Source organism: Balaenoptera musculus, chromosome 15 (genome assembly GCF_009873245.2).
Source record: "Balaenoptera musculus isolate JJ_BM4_2016_0621 chromosome 15, mBalMus1.pri.v3, whole genome shotgun sequence".
Lineage (NCBI taxonomy): Eukaryota > Metazoa > Chordata > Mammalia > Artiodactyla > Balaenopteridae > Balaenoptera > Balaenoptera musculus.
In genome coordinates, this window is record NC_045799.1 from 233050 (window position 1) to 245584 (window position 12535).

Sequence of the window (12535 nt, forward strand, 5' to 3'; positions counted from 1 at the left end):
TTGTGAAAAGTTTTCAAAAGCCAACCACTTCCCTAAAACCACTTAATACAACAACTTTCTGTATGTATCCACATCACTCAGATTTTTTTAATGAATGAATTCCAGAAGATTGGAATCAAGTCTTCTTTAATATGCAAAACCACCTAATTACGATACATATAAATTCATGCACATTGATTAAATAACGTGCTTTTATTTTTTTTTTTTAATTTTTTTTATAATTGCCTTACAATGGTGTGTTAGCTTCTGCTTTATAACAAAGTGAATCAGTTATACATATACAATATGTTCCCATATCTCTTCCCTCTTGCATCTCCCTCCCTCCCACCCTCCCCATCCCACCCCTCTAGGTGGTCACAAAGCACTGAGCTGATCTCCCTGTGCTATGCGGCTGCTTCCCACTAGCTAGCTATTTTACATTTGGTAGTGTATATATGTCCACGACACTCTCTTACCCTGTCACATCTCACCCCACCCCCTCCCCATATCCTCAAGTCTAGTAGGTCTGTGTCTTTATTCCCGTCTTGCCACTAGGTTCTTCATGGCCTTTTTTTTTTTTTTTTTTCCTTAGATTCCGTATATATGTGTTAGCATACTGTTATTTGTTTTTCTCTTTCTGACTTACTTCACTCTGTATGACAGACTCTAACTCCATCCACCTCATTACAAATACCTCCATTTCATTTCTTTTTATGGCTGAGTAATATTCCATTGTAAAATAACGTGCTTTTAAAAAACTCCCCTGAAGAATGGTACTTCACTCTTCTAATATGATTTTGAAAAAGCTAAAAATTCTACAAGTTATGAAAAGAAAACTGTATGTATAATGAGCAATAGAAAGAAAAAAGTATACCCTGAGAAAACCATAATTCAAAAAGAGTTGTGTAACAAAATGTTCACTGCAGCTCTATTTACAATAGCCAGGACATGGAAGCAACCTAAGTGTCCATCATCGGATGAACAGATAAAGAAGATGTGGCACATATATACAATGGAATATTACTCGCCATAAAAAGAAACGAAATGGAGTTATCTGTAGTGAGGTGGATGGAGTTAAGAGTCTGTCATACAGAGTGAAGTAAGTCAGAAAAAGAAAAACAAATACAGTATGCTAACACATATATATGGAATCTAAGAGAAAAAAAAAAAAAGGTCATGAAGAACCTAGTGGTAAGACCGGAATAAAGACACAGACCTACTAGAGAATGGACTTGAGGACATGGGGAGGGGGAAGGGTAAGCTGTGACAAAGTGAGAGAGTGGCATGGACATATATACACTACCAAACGTAAAATAGATAGCTAGTGGGAAGCAGCTGCATAGCACAGGGAGATCAGCTCAGGGCTGTGTGATCACCTAGAGGGGTGGGATAGGGAGGGTGGGAGGGAGGGAGATGCGAGAGCCAAGAGATATGGGAACATATGTATATGTATAACTGATTCACTTTGTTATAAAGCAAAAACTAACACACCATTGTAAAGCAATTATACTCCAATAAAAATGTAAAAAAAAAAAAAAAAAAGAAAGAAAAACGTAAACCAAAATGTTAACTGTCACCTTCCAGGCTTGTGAATAAACATTATGCTCTTACTTACACTTAATCTTATTGTCCTAATATTCTAGAGTGAGAATGCATTCTTTTTGTAGTAAAAAATATAAAAATGTTATGAAGCAATAAAACTTATCATAGTTTGCAAGATCCTATGTTGACTTTGCATATATTTCCCCAGAAAACGACAAGGAATCAGAAAGTTGCCGATGAGGTAACATCAGTAGGACAGACGTGCTGGGCCAAGTTCAGTCCAACACACCCACCTGAGAGCCCCAGAGGGAAAACAGGAGGGCTCTGAGAGGGAGTGGTCTTCCCCCAACGGACCCCCAGGAACAGAGGGTGCCCCTCCCTCAGCCTGCCTGGGCCTCGCACCCTCCAGCTCACTGGAGTCCGTCCCCACCAGCCCAGCTCAACAATGACGTGTGCAATAAGATTCTCAAGACACAGCCGCATGCCCACGAGGACCGCGATGGTCATTTGCCATCTTCAGTGAACCTCCAAGTTACTTAATATACACTCATCGACATCACCAGGCCCATTTCAAAGATGGTAACCCTGATGCATAGGCAGAATAATCCCCCAAATTCTGTCGATTTCTGGGAAGTCAAACATGGAGTTCCTAAGCTCTCCACTCCAGTCCCCAGGCCCCAAGGCTACTCTGCAACAGTCCAGGGTTTTCCAAGTGTGGCTGCCACAGACCAAGCCCCAGGCAGCCTCAAAGCTGAGCAGACACACGTCCTATTCTTGCAACTTTTCTCCAAGTCTGAAATAAATCGAAACAAAACTTTTTGGGACTTCCCAGGCAGTCCAGCAGTTAAGACTCTGCGCTTCCACTGCACGGGGCACGGGTTTGATCCCTGGTCGGGGAACTAAGATCCCGCAGGCCACGCGGTGCAGCCCAAAAACAAACAAACAAACACACACTTTTTTTTAAGTTGGATAAACACAGCATGAAGAGCGATAATTTGTCTTACCTTCTCTCTTTCCTTCTTTCATCCATCCTTTTATCCAGGGCTGCATAGATAGCATCTGCTTCCTCGTCATCTTTCTCGTAGGGCCCACTTGAGAAGAGGCTCCCAGCATAGCCGTTAAACTGAGAACCAAACAACACACTTAGAGTGTCAGCTTTTCTCCAATACAACCCCCGCCAACAGAAACATCAATAGAACACGTCTAGCTGCAAAATGCTTGCTCAACAATTTTTTTCAATCAGTCGAACCCAAACTGAAGGATAGCAAAATAGCTGATGAGTACTCTTCAAAATTGCCAAGGGCATGAAAGAGAGAGTACCCACACCAACCAGAGGACACTAAGGAAGCACAACTAAATGCAAGGTGGGGTCCTGGGCCAGAAGTAGGACACAGGTGGAAAAACCAGTGGAATTCAAGTAAGATCTACAGGTTAGTTAATATTGCTGCGTCAGCGTTAATTTCCTGGTTTCAATAACAGTACTAGGGTGCATACACCCAATTCAATATCCTGGGATAAACCATAATGGAAAAGAATGTATATATCTGTATAACTGAGTCACTTTGCTGTACAGCAGAAATTAATACAACACTGTAAATCAACTATACCTCAAAATAAAAACAAAAATAAAATAAATAAAAATTTAAAAAATAGGGACTTCCCTGGCGGTCCCGTGGTTAAGACTCTGTGCTTCCACTTCAAGGGGCACTTGTTCGATCCCTGGTCGGGGAACTAAGATCCCACATGCCATGCGGTGTGACCAAAAAAATGAAAATTCTTAAAAATTTAAAAATAAAATAATAATAATAGTACTAGGGTCACGTGAGATGGGGAGAAACTTGTGAAGAGTATGCAGGAAGTCTCCATATTATTTTTGAAAGTTCTCTGTAACTTTAAAATTACTCGAAATTGAATTTTTAAAAAACTTTTCTCTGAGGAAAAATGTTGTAATCTATCTGTAGAACACTTCAATAGACCAAACATGAATTCATTAAGAAAATAAGCACTAAAGCAAAAGAAGGTAAATATTACCAATTCCACTTAAAATTTTCATCATTAAAGACCAGCCAAGACACAACACCAACGCAACAGTGCTAATATTTGCAAGTGCATCTCTTCTGAAGAGACCACAAAAAGGCACATCTCTTTATACCTTTCCTGCTCCCCTCTCAAACTCCGTTTGAGCTATCCCCTACCCCCTGACTAGCTGAAGTAGTCAATGTACCCAGCACTCCAAGCCACTCATCACAGATGCCAACAGCACACTGGGTTAAGAGCATGCACGCTGGCCGGGGGGCCCCTCACAAGTCACCTCATCATAGTTGGTGTCATTCAGATCCTCGTCATCGTCATCCGCGGCCTGGCTCTTCTTCATCTGGTCCCCGACAGTCCTCTTGCCTGGCGGCGCATGGCGGTCATCCACAGGATCATTGGCATCCCGGGCAGGCCCGATGTCCGAGCGGGTGGTGAAGCCAGTGGCACTGCAGGAGACCCCAAGATGCCCATTTATCTGAGTAGCCTTGTTCCTGTGCCAAGACCCTCCACAGCTGTCACCTAATGACACCTTTTCTTCTAACTCCTCTGGGAAACCTCCAAAGAGCCCAGAAGCAGTGAACTCCACACAGCTGTCCTCGTCAAGAGAGAAACCTGAGAAGGTTCTGAGGCTACCTTCTGCCACCCCACATTCTCCTTGAGGGAGATTCCCCCGGGCACCAGATCTCTCTGCTCCCAGGTCACAGTCTCCCGTTCCCAACAATCTGCCAATCAGCCCTCCGTCTGAATCCAACCAGGCCCCCAAACCCAACGTGGCCCAGTCGGAGTTCCTCTTCTGCGCCTGCCCTACGGTTGCTCTGGGTTGTTTCAGCCGATGGTGGCAGTGCCGTCCCAGGCACCACGGCATCAGCTTTGCCTCCCTCTCCCTCCCATCTGTCTCTAAATTCTGCGGGGTCTACCGCCAAAATCCCTCCTCCGAGACCATGACTCCCATCACGGCTGGGATCCAAGTTAGCTACCCCCGCGCGTAGCTTTCCTCTGCTTCAACACAGCTCTGAGCACGGCGTACTGAGGTGTCTACTTCTGCAGTGCCTACGGGGGCTCTGGGCCCTCTGCTCCCGCAGCGCCACGCCACGCACCGCACGTCCCACCCACACAGACTCCTCACAGTTCCTTCCTCTTCCTCCACGCCTCATCTTCCTTCTCAAACGCCCAACACGCAAAGCATCAGTTTCTCCTCTAACCCTGCCACATCTGTACACCCCTACATCCTCCTTCTGAACTTGGCGCAGATGTTGATCGCGGGAACCCCAGAGTTCTAAATCTGTTCCTCTTTATGCACTTATTCATGCAACCACCTCGTCTCCCCTAGTAAACCGCAGGTCCTCCGAAGACACTGTCAAGATCTTAGACTTGTGTGCGCCCCAGATTCTAACGTCCATAACGCTGGACATAATACTCCCAACAAGAGAAACCTGATCAAATGAATAACAAATAAACAGGGTGACGATGCCTGCTCACGTACTCGACAATACGTGGTGGTCATCTGACCTGGGGGACCCAGTCACAAGGCTCACAGATGCCATCCCCACCCCTGCGGAGCAGAGAGTCTGAAGCAGCAGCAATGTGACCACCAGCACCTCAGGGGAAGAATAAGGTACCACCGTGAGAGGCCACACAGAGGACTCCAGCCCGGATCGTGGGGAGAGAATCAGTCACGTTCAGGACAAGGATGGAGGGGGGGGCCGGTCTGCCCGGCCTGGTGGGGGGAGGGTAGCCACGGTACTCCGACTACATGACGGAGATTTACGTCCTCGCCACGGCAGACTCGCAAGACGGTGCTGCCATCCACCCCGGGGACAGAAACCGGGCTCAGAGCCGTCGCTTCGAGCCCAAGCGTCCCGCCTCCTAGGGGCAGACAGCCTCCCTCAGGTCTGCCCTAACCCAGAGCGCCGTTCTTCCCACCAAGATCAGGCCAACCCCGCGCCATCCCTGTTCTCGTCCTCCCCGTCGCTGTCGGCGGCCGCCCAGACCCGGGCCCCTTCCCCCAGCGCGCGGCCCGCCCCAGGCCTCACCCGCGGCCCAGCCCCGGCACGTAGCCGAGCGGGGCGGGCATGCCCAAGAACGGCTTCTTCTTCTTGTTCATGGCGCCGGTGACGCCGACGGCCAAGAAGGGGAGGAATGGAGGCCGCGGCCGGAGGCGAAAAAACCACAGACGGCCGAAGCTCTGTAACAGGAAGGATCACAGCCCGCGTCACCCGCGCCCCGGAAGCAGAGCTCGTGGTCCCACGTAGCCCCGCCCACCGCCGATTCCCTGGGCGGAAGTTTCCGAAACTCGACTTCCGGCGGCTCCCGGCGGCTCTGGACCGAGGTTAAGGGGACAGAGACGCGGCGAGCGCACGTGCTGTAGCGCCCGCTCCTGGTGCGGCGGGCAGGCGATGTGCTCCTGGACTAGCCCTGGGGGACCTCAAAACTGAGCAGGGGCGGCCCTGCCTACTGCGTGTTTTCGATGCATTTCCGAGACCTGCCTGTACGAGCAGGACCCATGGGTCCCCTTCCTCCCTGAGCCTCCCACCCTGCCCTTCAGAGTCGCCTTGGCCGCGGGGTAGGGCCTAACACACCTGAGCAGGCTGCACACCTAGCCGACTGTGTAGGGCTTGTGCGGGGTGTATGTGCCCTGATCGCGGTGTGCGGGGTGTATGTGCCCTGATCGCGGTACAGACTGCTGCCCTAGCTCTCCGCGCTCAGATTCCTGGGCCCAGTTCGGGCCCCGCCCACACCCCCACGATACACTGAACATTCCGGTGATTCCGGTGACCGTGGGAGCCCAGACCCTAGAGAGCTAATTGACGAAAATAAATAAATGCAGCAGAACAAGTCAGTATGTGGGCATGGGCGGTCACAGCATGTGGGTGAATTCCGTGTGTGTTGGTGCGCACGGGTGCAAGTCCGACCACCCGTGCTCATATTTTAGGTGGACGCGCAGGACTGTTACCTGGATACATGACTGTGTGTCCATGTGCACCTTTGCTGAGGTGGCAGTGGAACATTCTTTGGTCCCCACATACAGCTGGGGAGAGCCCTTGGGCTCTTGGCAGAGCAGGCAAAAAGCTGGTCGCAAGTCTAGCCTTCTGCTGGAGCAGGCAGCCCCCAGCCCACCCTGACACTTCTCACTGGAGTCCTGAAGCAAGCACATCCCTCCTGCCTGCTGCAGCCCCCTCGGAGTTTCTCTCTCCTCCCTGTCCCCAGCCTACCCCTTTTCGGTGCCACATCCTGGGCACTGAGCCAGATTCTGGGGCTACAGAGGGAAGGGGAGAGACCCTGATGTCCTCCTGAAGTTCACAGAGTGGGGATGGGGAGGTAAGAGAGGGTCAAACTGGCTTCTCTGGGGAAGCAAGTGCCCATTCGATGGAGAAACCTCCAGAGAGGTCTGGAGAATGCATGAATAAAGGAATCAGTAAGTAAATTGACAAAGGAGAATGGAGGGAAGTGGTGGGTCTGGCCCCTGACCTAGGCCCCATGGGGCAGAGGGTCCCAGGAGCAGGTAGGACACCCCCTCCTCTCCATACGCAGAGAGGACTAAGGCACCCTCAGATGCTCCTGCAGACGCCTGGACCCCGGGCGGCCGCACAGAGTCACTCGTCCTTGGAGCCATGCCCAGGTGCGCACAGCCGCCCCTTGCCCTGGCAGACGCCCTCCGCGCTCGCACATCCGCGCGCCGCCGACACCCCTCGGAGCTCCCGGAGCGCGCCCCGCTCTCAGGGCTCGGCAGCAGGTGCCTCGCCGCGCAGACTCGCCGGGCGCGGGGACCGGCTCGGGCGCGGGGCCGGCTGGGGCGGGGCAGCGGCGCGCGTTCCCCGCCGGCCACACGGCCGCCCTGCGCCCGGCGAGGGGCGTGTGCACCGGCTGGGGACCAGCGGGCCCCATGTTCACGGAGCTGAGGCCCAAGCCGAGCCCCCCGCAAGGCCGCGCCGGGGCTGTGCGCGCCGGCTTCGGGGAGCAGCGGGATGTGGACGGTGAGCAGGGCTGGACCCGGGCGCGGAGCTGTCGCGGTCTGGGGGCTCGAGGACCGGAGGGACAAGGCCGGCTCCTAGCGAACTCCGAACTGCAGCCGCGCTCGGAGTAGGGGGCGCGTCCCGGCCGAACGGGGTTCCCGGTGTCTTTATCCCGCGCTGGGGCGAGGGCGGGGGGGCGGGCGGCGGTCAGGCCTCGGGGATCGGCGCCCCCTGGTTTGGGGGAGGTGACCCGCCGAGGCTCCTGTCCCCAGGCTAGCACCACCCTGCGGTCACCTTTTCCTTCGCGCGGAGAAAACCTTCCCCGGCCCCTGCAGTGGGGCCCAGAGGGGGTCCCCGCCCCATTTCCTCCTGGAATTCTGACGTTGGGGCTGGAAAGGAGGGACGGACCGACAGACGGACGGAGAGCCCTCCCCCAGCGCGGGCAGGAAATGGGCGGGGCCCGGCTGGCCCAGGACAGGTGCGGCGCGGGCAGAGGCATCCGACCGGTTCTCCCGCCTGGAGGCCCCTCCAGGCGAAGCCCTGCGACCCGGGCGCCCGTCCCCCGAAACGTGCCTGCTTAGAATGAGTCTCCTCCCACCGTACTAGAACCACCCTCGGCCGCGCCCTCTGTCTGACCCCAGACCTCAAATTTAGAGTTGCCATCCAATTCCAGAAAGTTGCGAGACTGGGGAAGGAGGAGGGGGAGGAAGATGTGGGTTTCCCTCATTACTGAAACCTCCTGGGCACACCACCAAGCCCTGCCCTCAGTGGGGGTGAGGGGCTGTGTCTGTGGTAGGGGAGTCACTGACTCTCCTGCTGAGGGGGTGCGGGAAGGACCCCGGCCTGGGAACCCGATCCCGCCTGCTGAGTCAGGGCGCGGATGCTGCAAGATGGGCCAAGGCTGGGCCCTGCTTCCTGTCTCTCCCCAGGGCTCTGTTGACTCGTGGACACCACACAGAGCCTTCATCCATCCATTCAGTCATTCACCGTGTTTCTGGGCACTTCCTGTGTCCCGAGACCTGTGCAAGGCCTTGGGAGGAGTCAGTCCGGGTGTCACCCACCCCCCCCGACTCCTGTCAGCAACCAGCACAGAAATGATGGTAAAACTAAAACGCGATGAGCGTAACGAAGCTGGCGTGGGAAGAGAAAGCACAAGGCGTCAGCCTGGGTCCCCGAGCGCGTGGTTGCAGCCTGCGTGCCTGCGCTGACGCTGCCGCGCACAGGAGCTGCCCTGGGCCGGGGGGCCTGCAGGAAGGGGGAGCAGGAACCTTGTGGGCTTGCCCAGAGTTCAGGCTTCTTCTTGTTCACAAGTCACAGCCAGTGAGCATAGCAGGACGGAGGCCAAGCCTCCAACGAACGCCAGGTGGGGCTGCAGGGACCAGGTGCCTTCGACGACGTGGGCAGGCAGCCCAGCCACAGGGGTCTCCCCAGCGCACAGAGTCTCCCAGGACGCGGGGGCCGCGTTTCCTCACAGGCAAGCCTGTGCGTGCGTGCGCCCTGGTCTGATGTGGCTGTGCCAGCCCAAGGAGAAGGTCAGGGCCCTCCCAGGAGAGCCCCAGCTGGTTCTGAGTGCGAGGCTCCCTGGTGGGCACGTCTCTCTCTAATTAAACAGAATCCATCCTGCTCCCCAGAGCACAGACTATGCTTCTGGAAGGTGGAGTCCTCAGGACAGCTCGTGCACACTTCCTTCTCTTTGGGGAGGCTTGGGAACCCCTAATTGGGAACGTGCCTCTCCTCTTCCGTGGAGGGAAGATGGGCTGAGCAGGAAGCCGGATCACAGGGAGGGAGGCCCTGCCCCTGACCGCTGTGACCAGGCACCCCTGCTCTGCAGCCACTGCCCACTTCAGCTTCTGCCGGACCCTCCTGGAGCACACGGTGTCGGCCGAGAGCATCCCCTGCCCCCTGCCTCGGACCCAGGGCACCAGCCTCACGTGGCACGACTCCCGCAGCCAGAGGGCAGCTGGCAGCCGGCAGGTCAAGCTCCTTCAGCAGCCCGGCACCGAGGCCCCCCAGGTACCCACCCACACACTACACCCACCTCAGCCCCTGCCCTCCTTGCCACCCCACTCCACCGGCCACCCCTCTTCCCACAGGGCCGGCTGTACTCTGACCACGATGGCCTGTACCACACAAGTCCCTCCTTGGGTGGCCTGACGAGGCCCGTGGTCCTGTGGAGTCAGCAGGACGTCTGCAAGTGGCTCAAGAAGCACTGTCCCCACAACTACCTCGTCTACGTGGAGGCCTTCTCCCAGCACGCCATCACCGGTGCCGTGGGGGCTGGGGGGTTGGGGTGTGGCAGGGGCGGGCTCCCCGGAGAACCTCCTCCCCCTCCCCTCTCTCTTCTGCTTCCTCCCCGGTCTGCCTCTCCGTCTGGGTCTTTGTCTCTGTTTCTGTCGCCGCCTGTCTTTGCTCTGCTCAGCCTCTATTCCTCCTTGCCCTCCCTCCGCCTCTCTCCCTCGCTTGCCCTGTCTCTCTGAGTCTCCCTCTGCATCTCTGTCTCTGCCCACCCGACCCATTTCTTTCTCTCTCTCCCTTCTCTCTCTCCGCCTTTGCTCTCGAAGCCCCTTGGATGGCAACCTCGGCTCAACCCCTCTCCCCTCCCTCCCAGGCCGGGCACTGCTGCGGCTGAACGCGGAGAAGCTGCAACGGATGGGGCTGGCGCAGGAGGCGCAGCGGCAGGAGGTGCTGCAGCAGCTGCTGCGCCTGCAGGTGCGCGAGGAGGGGCGGAGCCTGCAGCTGCTCAGCCAAGGTCAGTGGGAGGAGCCAGGAATGCCCACAGGTTCAGAAAGGCCTGGGGGGGGGCTGGGCCTCGAGGTCCCGGAGTGCAGGGTGGGTGGGTTGACCTCAGGAGGGTGGCCGGGGACCCCAGTAAGGGCTGTACTGCACCTGGGGCAAGAGGGGATGATGCCAGAGGCCCCCGACCCTCCTCACCCCCATTCACCCCATAGCTTCCTTCGGAAACATGTCCTAGCTGCTGCCTAGGCTTGAACGCCGGACCTCAGCACTGTGACCGGAGCCCCTGACGAGGACGAGGCAGAGCCGGCCGTGCAGCCCCTCTCAGACCCCGCGTGAGGCCCCAGGGGCCAAGCCCAGCCCCAGCATCGCCACCTCCAGCCACCTCTGGGTGTGCACTCCGGGCTGTGCCTGCGAGTGGGCGGGCGGGCGGGCAGGGGCTGCCTGAGTGGGGCCCTTCCGCCCAGGACCTGAGCCCAGGCCCACCCCCTGGTGCTGCTGGCAGCATGCAGGGCAGTCACCTGGAGCCAGAGCCGGCTTGGACATCCCCCCAGACTCCCAAGGAGTCTGTTTATTTATATTCCCTTCACCTGCGCCCTCCATCGCCCGCTGAATCACGCGTCTTCTAGGCCTCCTGCCCTCTCCCAGGGCCAGAGGTCTGCCCCCTCGCCCCGTTTACGCCCTCCCCCGGCCCCTAGAGGACTGCCCGCACAGGTGGGGTAAGCTGCCAAGGCTCCCTCTGGTGTGTGCCCCTCCCCTGCCCTTGCCCAGAGAATGGTCATTGGCCCAGCCCAGCCAGCCACCGTGCCAAGTGCTCTCACGCATTTTTGAAACCCTTACCACGCCCCCATCTACTCATGGGGACTGGACACACGCCCAAGACCTGACCCCCAGGAGGACCCCACGCCCAGTGCCCAGCACCAGGCTCACCTGTGTCCTGGCCTTAGGTTGGGGGACAGCTCCCTCCTCCCAGGGTCATGGAGACTGCCTTCCAGGCTTAGTCATGGGTGGGCGTTCCCACTGCCCCTTTCCCAGGAGAACCCGGATCCACACAAGAACTGTTGTGACAGCTGCACCCCCCATGCCCACCCAGTGGAGACCCAGCCAGCACCTGAGCAACCGCTCCGTGGGCCCAGCAGAGGGGTAGCTAGGGCAGTCCTGGCAGCCCCACCCTCTTGCACCTCTGCCCACTCAATCCCCTAGGGGATTCTGAAAATCTTGGGGACAGATGAGGCTGAGCCACCAGACCCCAATCTGTGCCCTGTGCCAGCCTCAGGATGGGAGGTTGGTTGTTGCAGGTCCCATGTGGAATTTGAACAACTGGCCTGGTGCCCCCCATCCCGTGTGCCTCCCCATGGGAAGCCCCTCATCCTGCCCGGCTTCCCTGAATATCCCTGGCCATCTCATGCCATCACGACATGACCCTTTCCAGGGAGCCCTTCCTGTCTCTCTCCCCTTTTCCCTCCCTGTCTTGGACCCTCAGCCCCGCTGTGTTCCTGTCTCATCTTCCTTGTTTTGCGCTTTTTTATATTCTGACAAAAAAATGAGAAGTAAACTTGGTTCTCAAGTGCCGTGAGTGTGGTGTCTGGCTCTGGCCACCCAGGCATGTGGGGGACACTCAGAGCCTTGAGTGGGGCCTGGGCCTGGGAGGAGGGGGCGCCGGGCCAGCTGCCTCCAGCTGGGGCCACCAGGGGGCAGTGGTGTCCCGTCCTGGTGGGGCGCCTGTTTACCCCAGGCCCCTGCTGGCCCCAGCTGCCCCATGGGCCGCACCCAGAGGCATGGACACAGGTGTGTTAGGTTCCTGGGGCTGTTGTGACAGATGACCACGACGGGGAGGCTTAACACAACAGAAACGAACTTTCTCACTGTTCTACAGGCCACAAGTCTGGAATCCAGCAGGGCAGCACTCCTTCCTGGGCTCAGGAAAGAACCCTTCCTCGTCTCTCCAGCTTCTGGGGGCTGCCCTGGGGGGATCCCTGGGCTCATGGACACACCACTCCATCCTGGATTCCGGGGTTACATCACCTCTTCCTAAATCTCCAAATCTCTGCCAAATCTCCCTCCTACAAGGACACTTGTCACTGGACATAGGGCCCACCTGGATAATCCAGGATGATCTCTTCATTTCAAGATCCTTAACTTAATCACGTCTGCAAAAACGTTATTCCAAATAAGGTCCCATTCATAGGTTCCAGGAATCTGAAGTGACTATCTTTTGGGGATCCCCATTTAGCCCCCCACACAAGTGAAAGCCCTGACATAAGAAACACATGTCACAGCACATGCCCCCACAC

General features: G+C 56.4%; 2 protein-coding genes across 2 annotated transcripts in view; one reads left to right on the forward strand and one right to left on the reverse strand.

Moving 5' to 3' along the window:
- The window catches only part of PRPF6 (pre-mRNA processing factor 6), a 36857-nt gene extending 31077 nt beyond the window's left edge, over nt 1-5780 (reverse strand). Inside the window, exons 1-3 of the mRNA XM_036825992.1 lie at nt 5589-5780; nt 3833-4001; nt 2526-2644 (exon numbers count right to left, since the gene is read on the reverse strand). Coding sequence (XP_036681887.1) covers nt 2526-2644; nt 3833-4001; nt 5589-5659 — 359 coding nt within the window. The 5' untranslated portion in view covers nt 5660-5780. The remainder of the gene's footprint in view (nt 1-2525; nt 2645-3832; nt 4002-5588) is intronic.
- Nucleotides 5781-7320: 1540 nt separating this feature from the next.
- Nucleotides 7321-11812, forward strand: SAMD10 (sterile alpha motif domain containing 10). The gene is made up of 5 exons (XM_036824206.1): nt 7321-7529; nt 9340-9521; nt 9602-9773; nt 10117-10257; nt 10457-11812. Exons 1-5 carry the CDS (start codon nt 7439-7441, stop codon nt 10477-10479), a joined length of 609 nt encoding a protein of 202 aa, XP_036680101.1. The 5' UTR covers nt 7321-7438; the 3' UTR covers nt 10480-11812.
- The last annotated feature ends 723 nt before the right edge of the window (nt 11813-12535 follow it).

Coding starts and splice junctions, on each gene's coding strand:
- SAMD10 (XM_036824206.1), top strand. CDS start 7,439: ATGTTCACGGAGCTGAGGCCCAAGCCGAGCCCCCCGCAAGGCCGCGCC. Junction 9,522..9,601: donor CCGGCACCGAGGCCCCCCAG/GTACCCACCCAC, acceptor CTCTTCCCACAG/GGCCGGCTGTACTCTGACCA. Junction 10,258..10,456: donor CCTGCAGCTGCTCAGCCAAG/GTCAGTGGGAGG, acceptor TTCACCCCATAG/CTTCCTTCGGAAACATGTCC.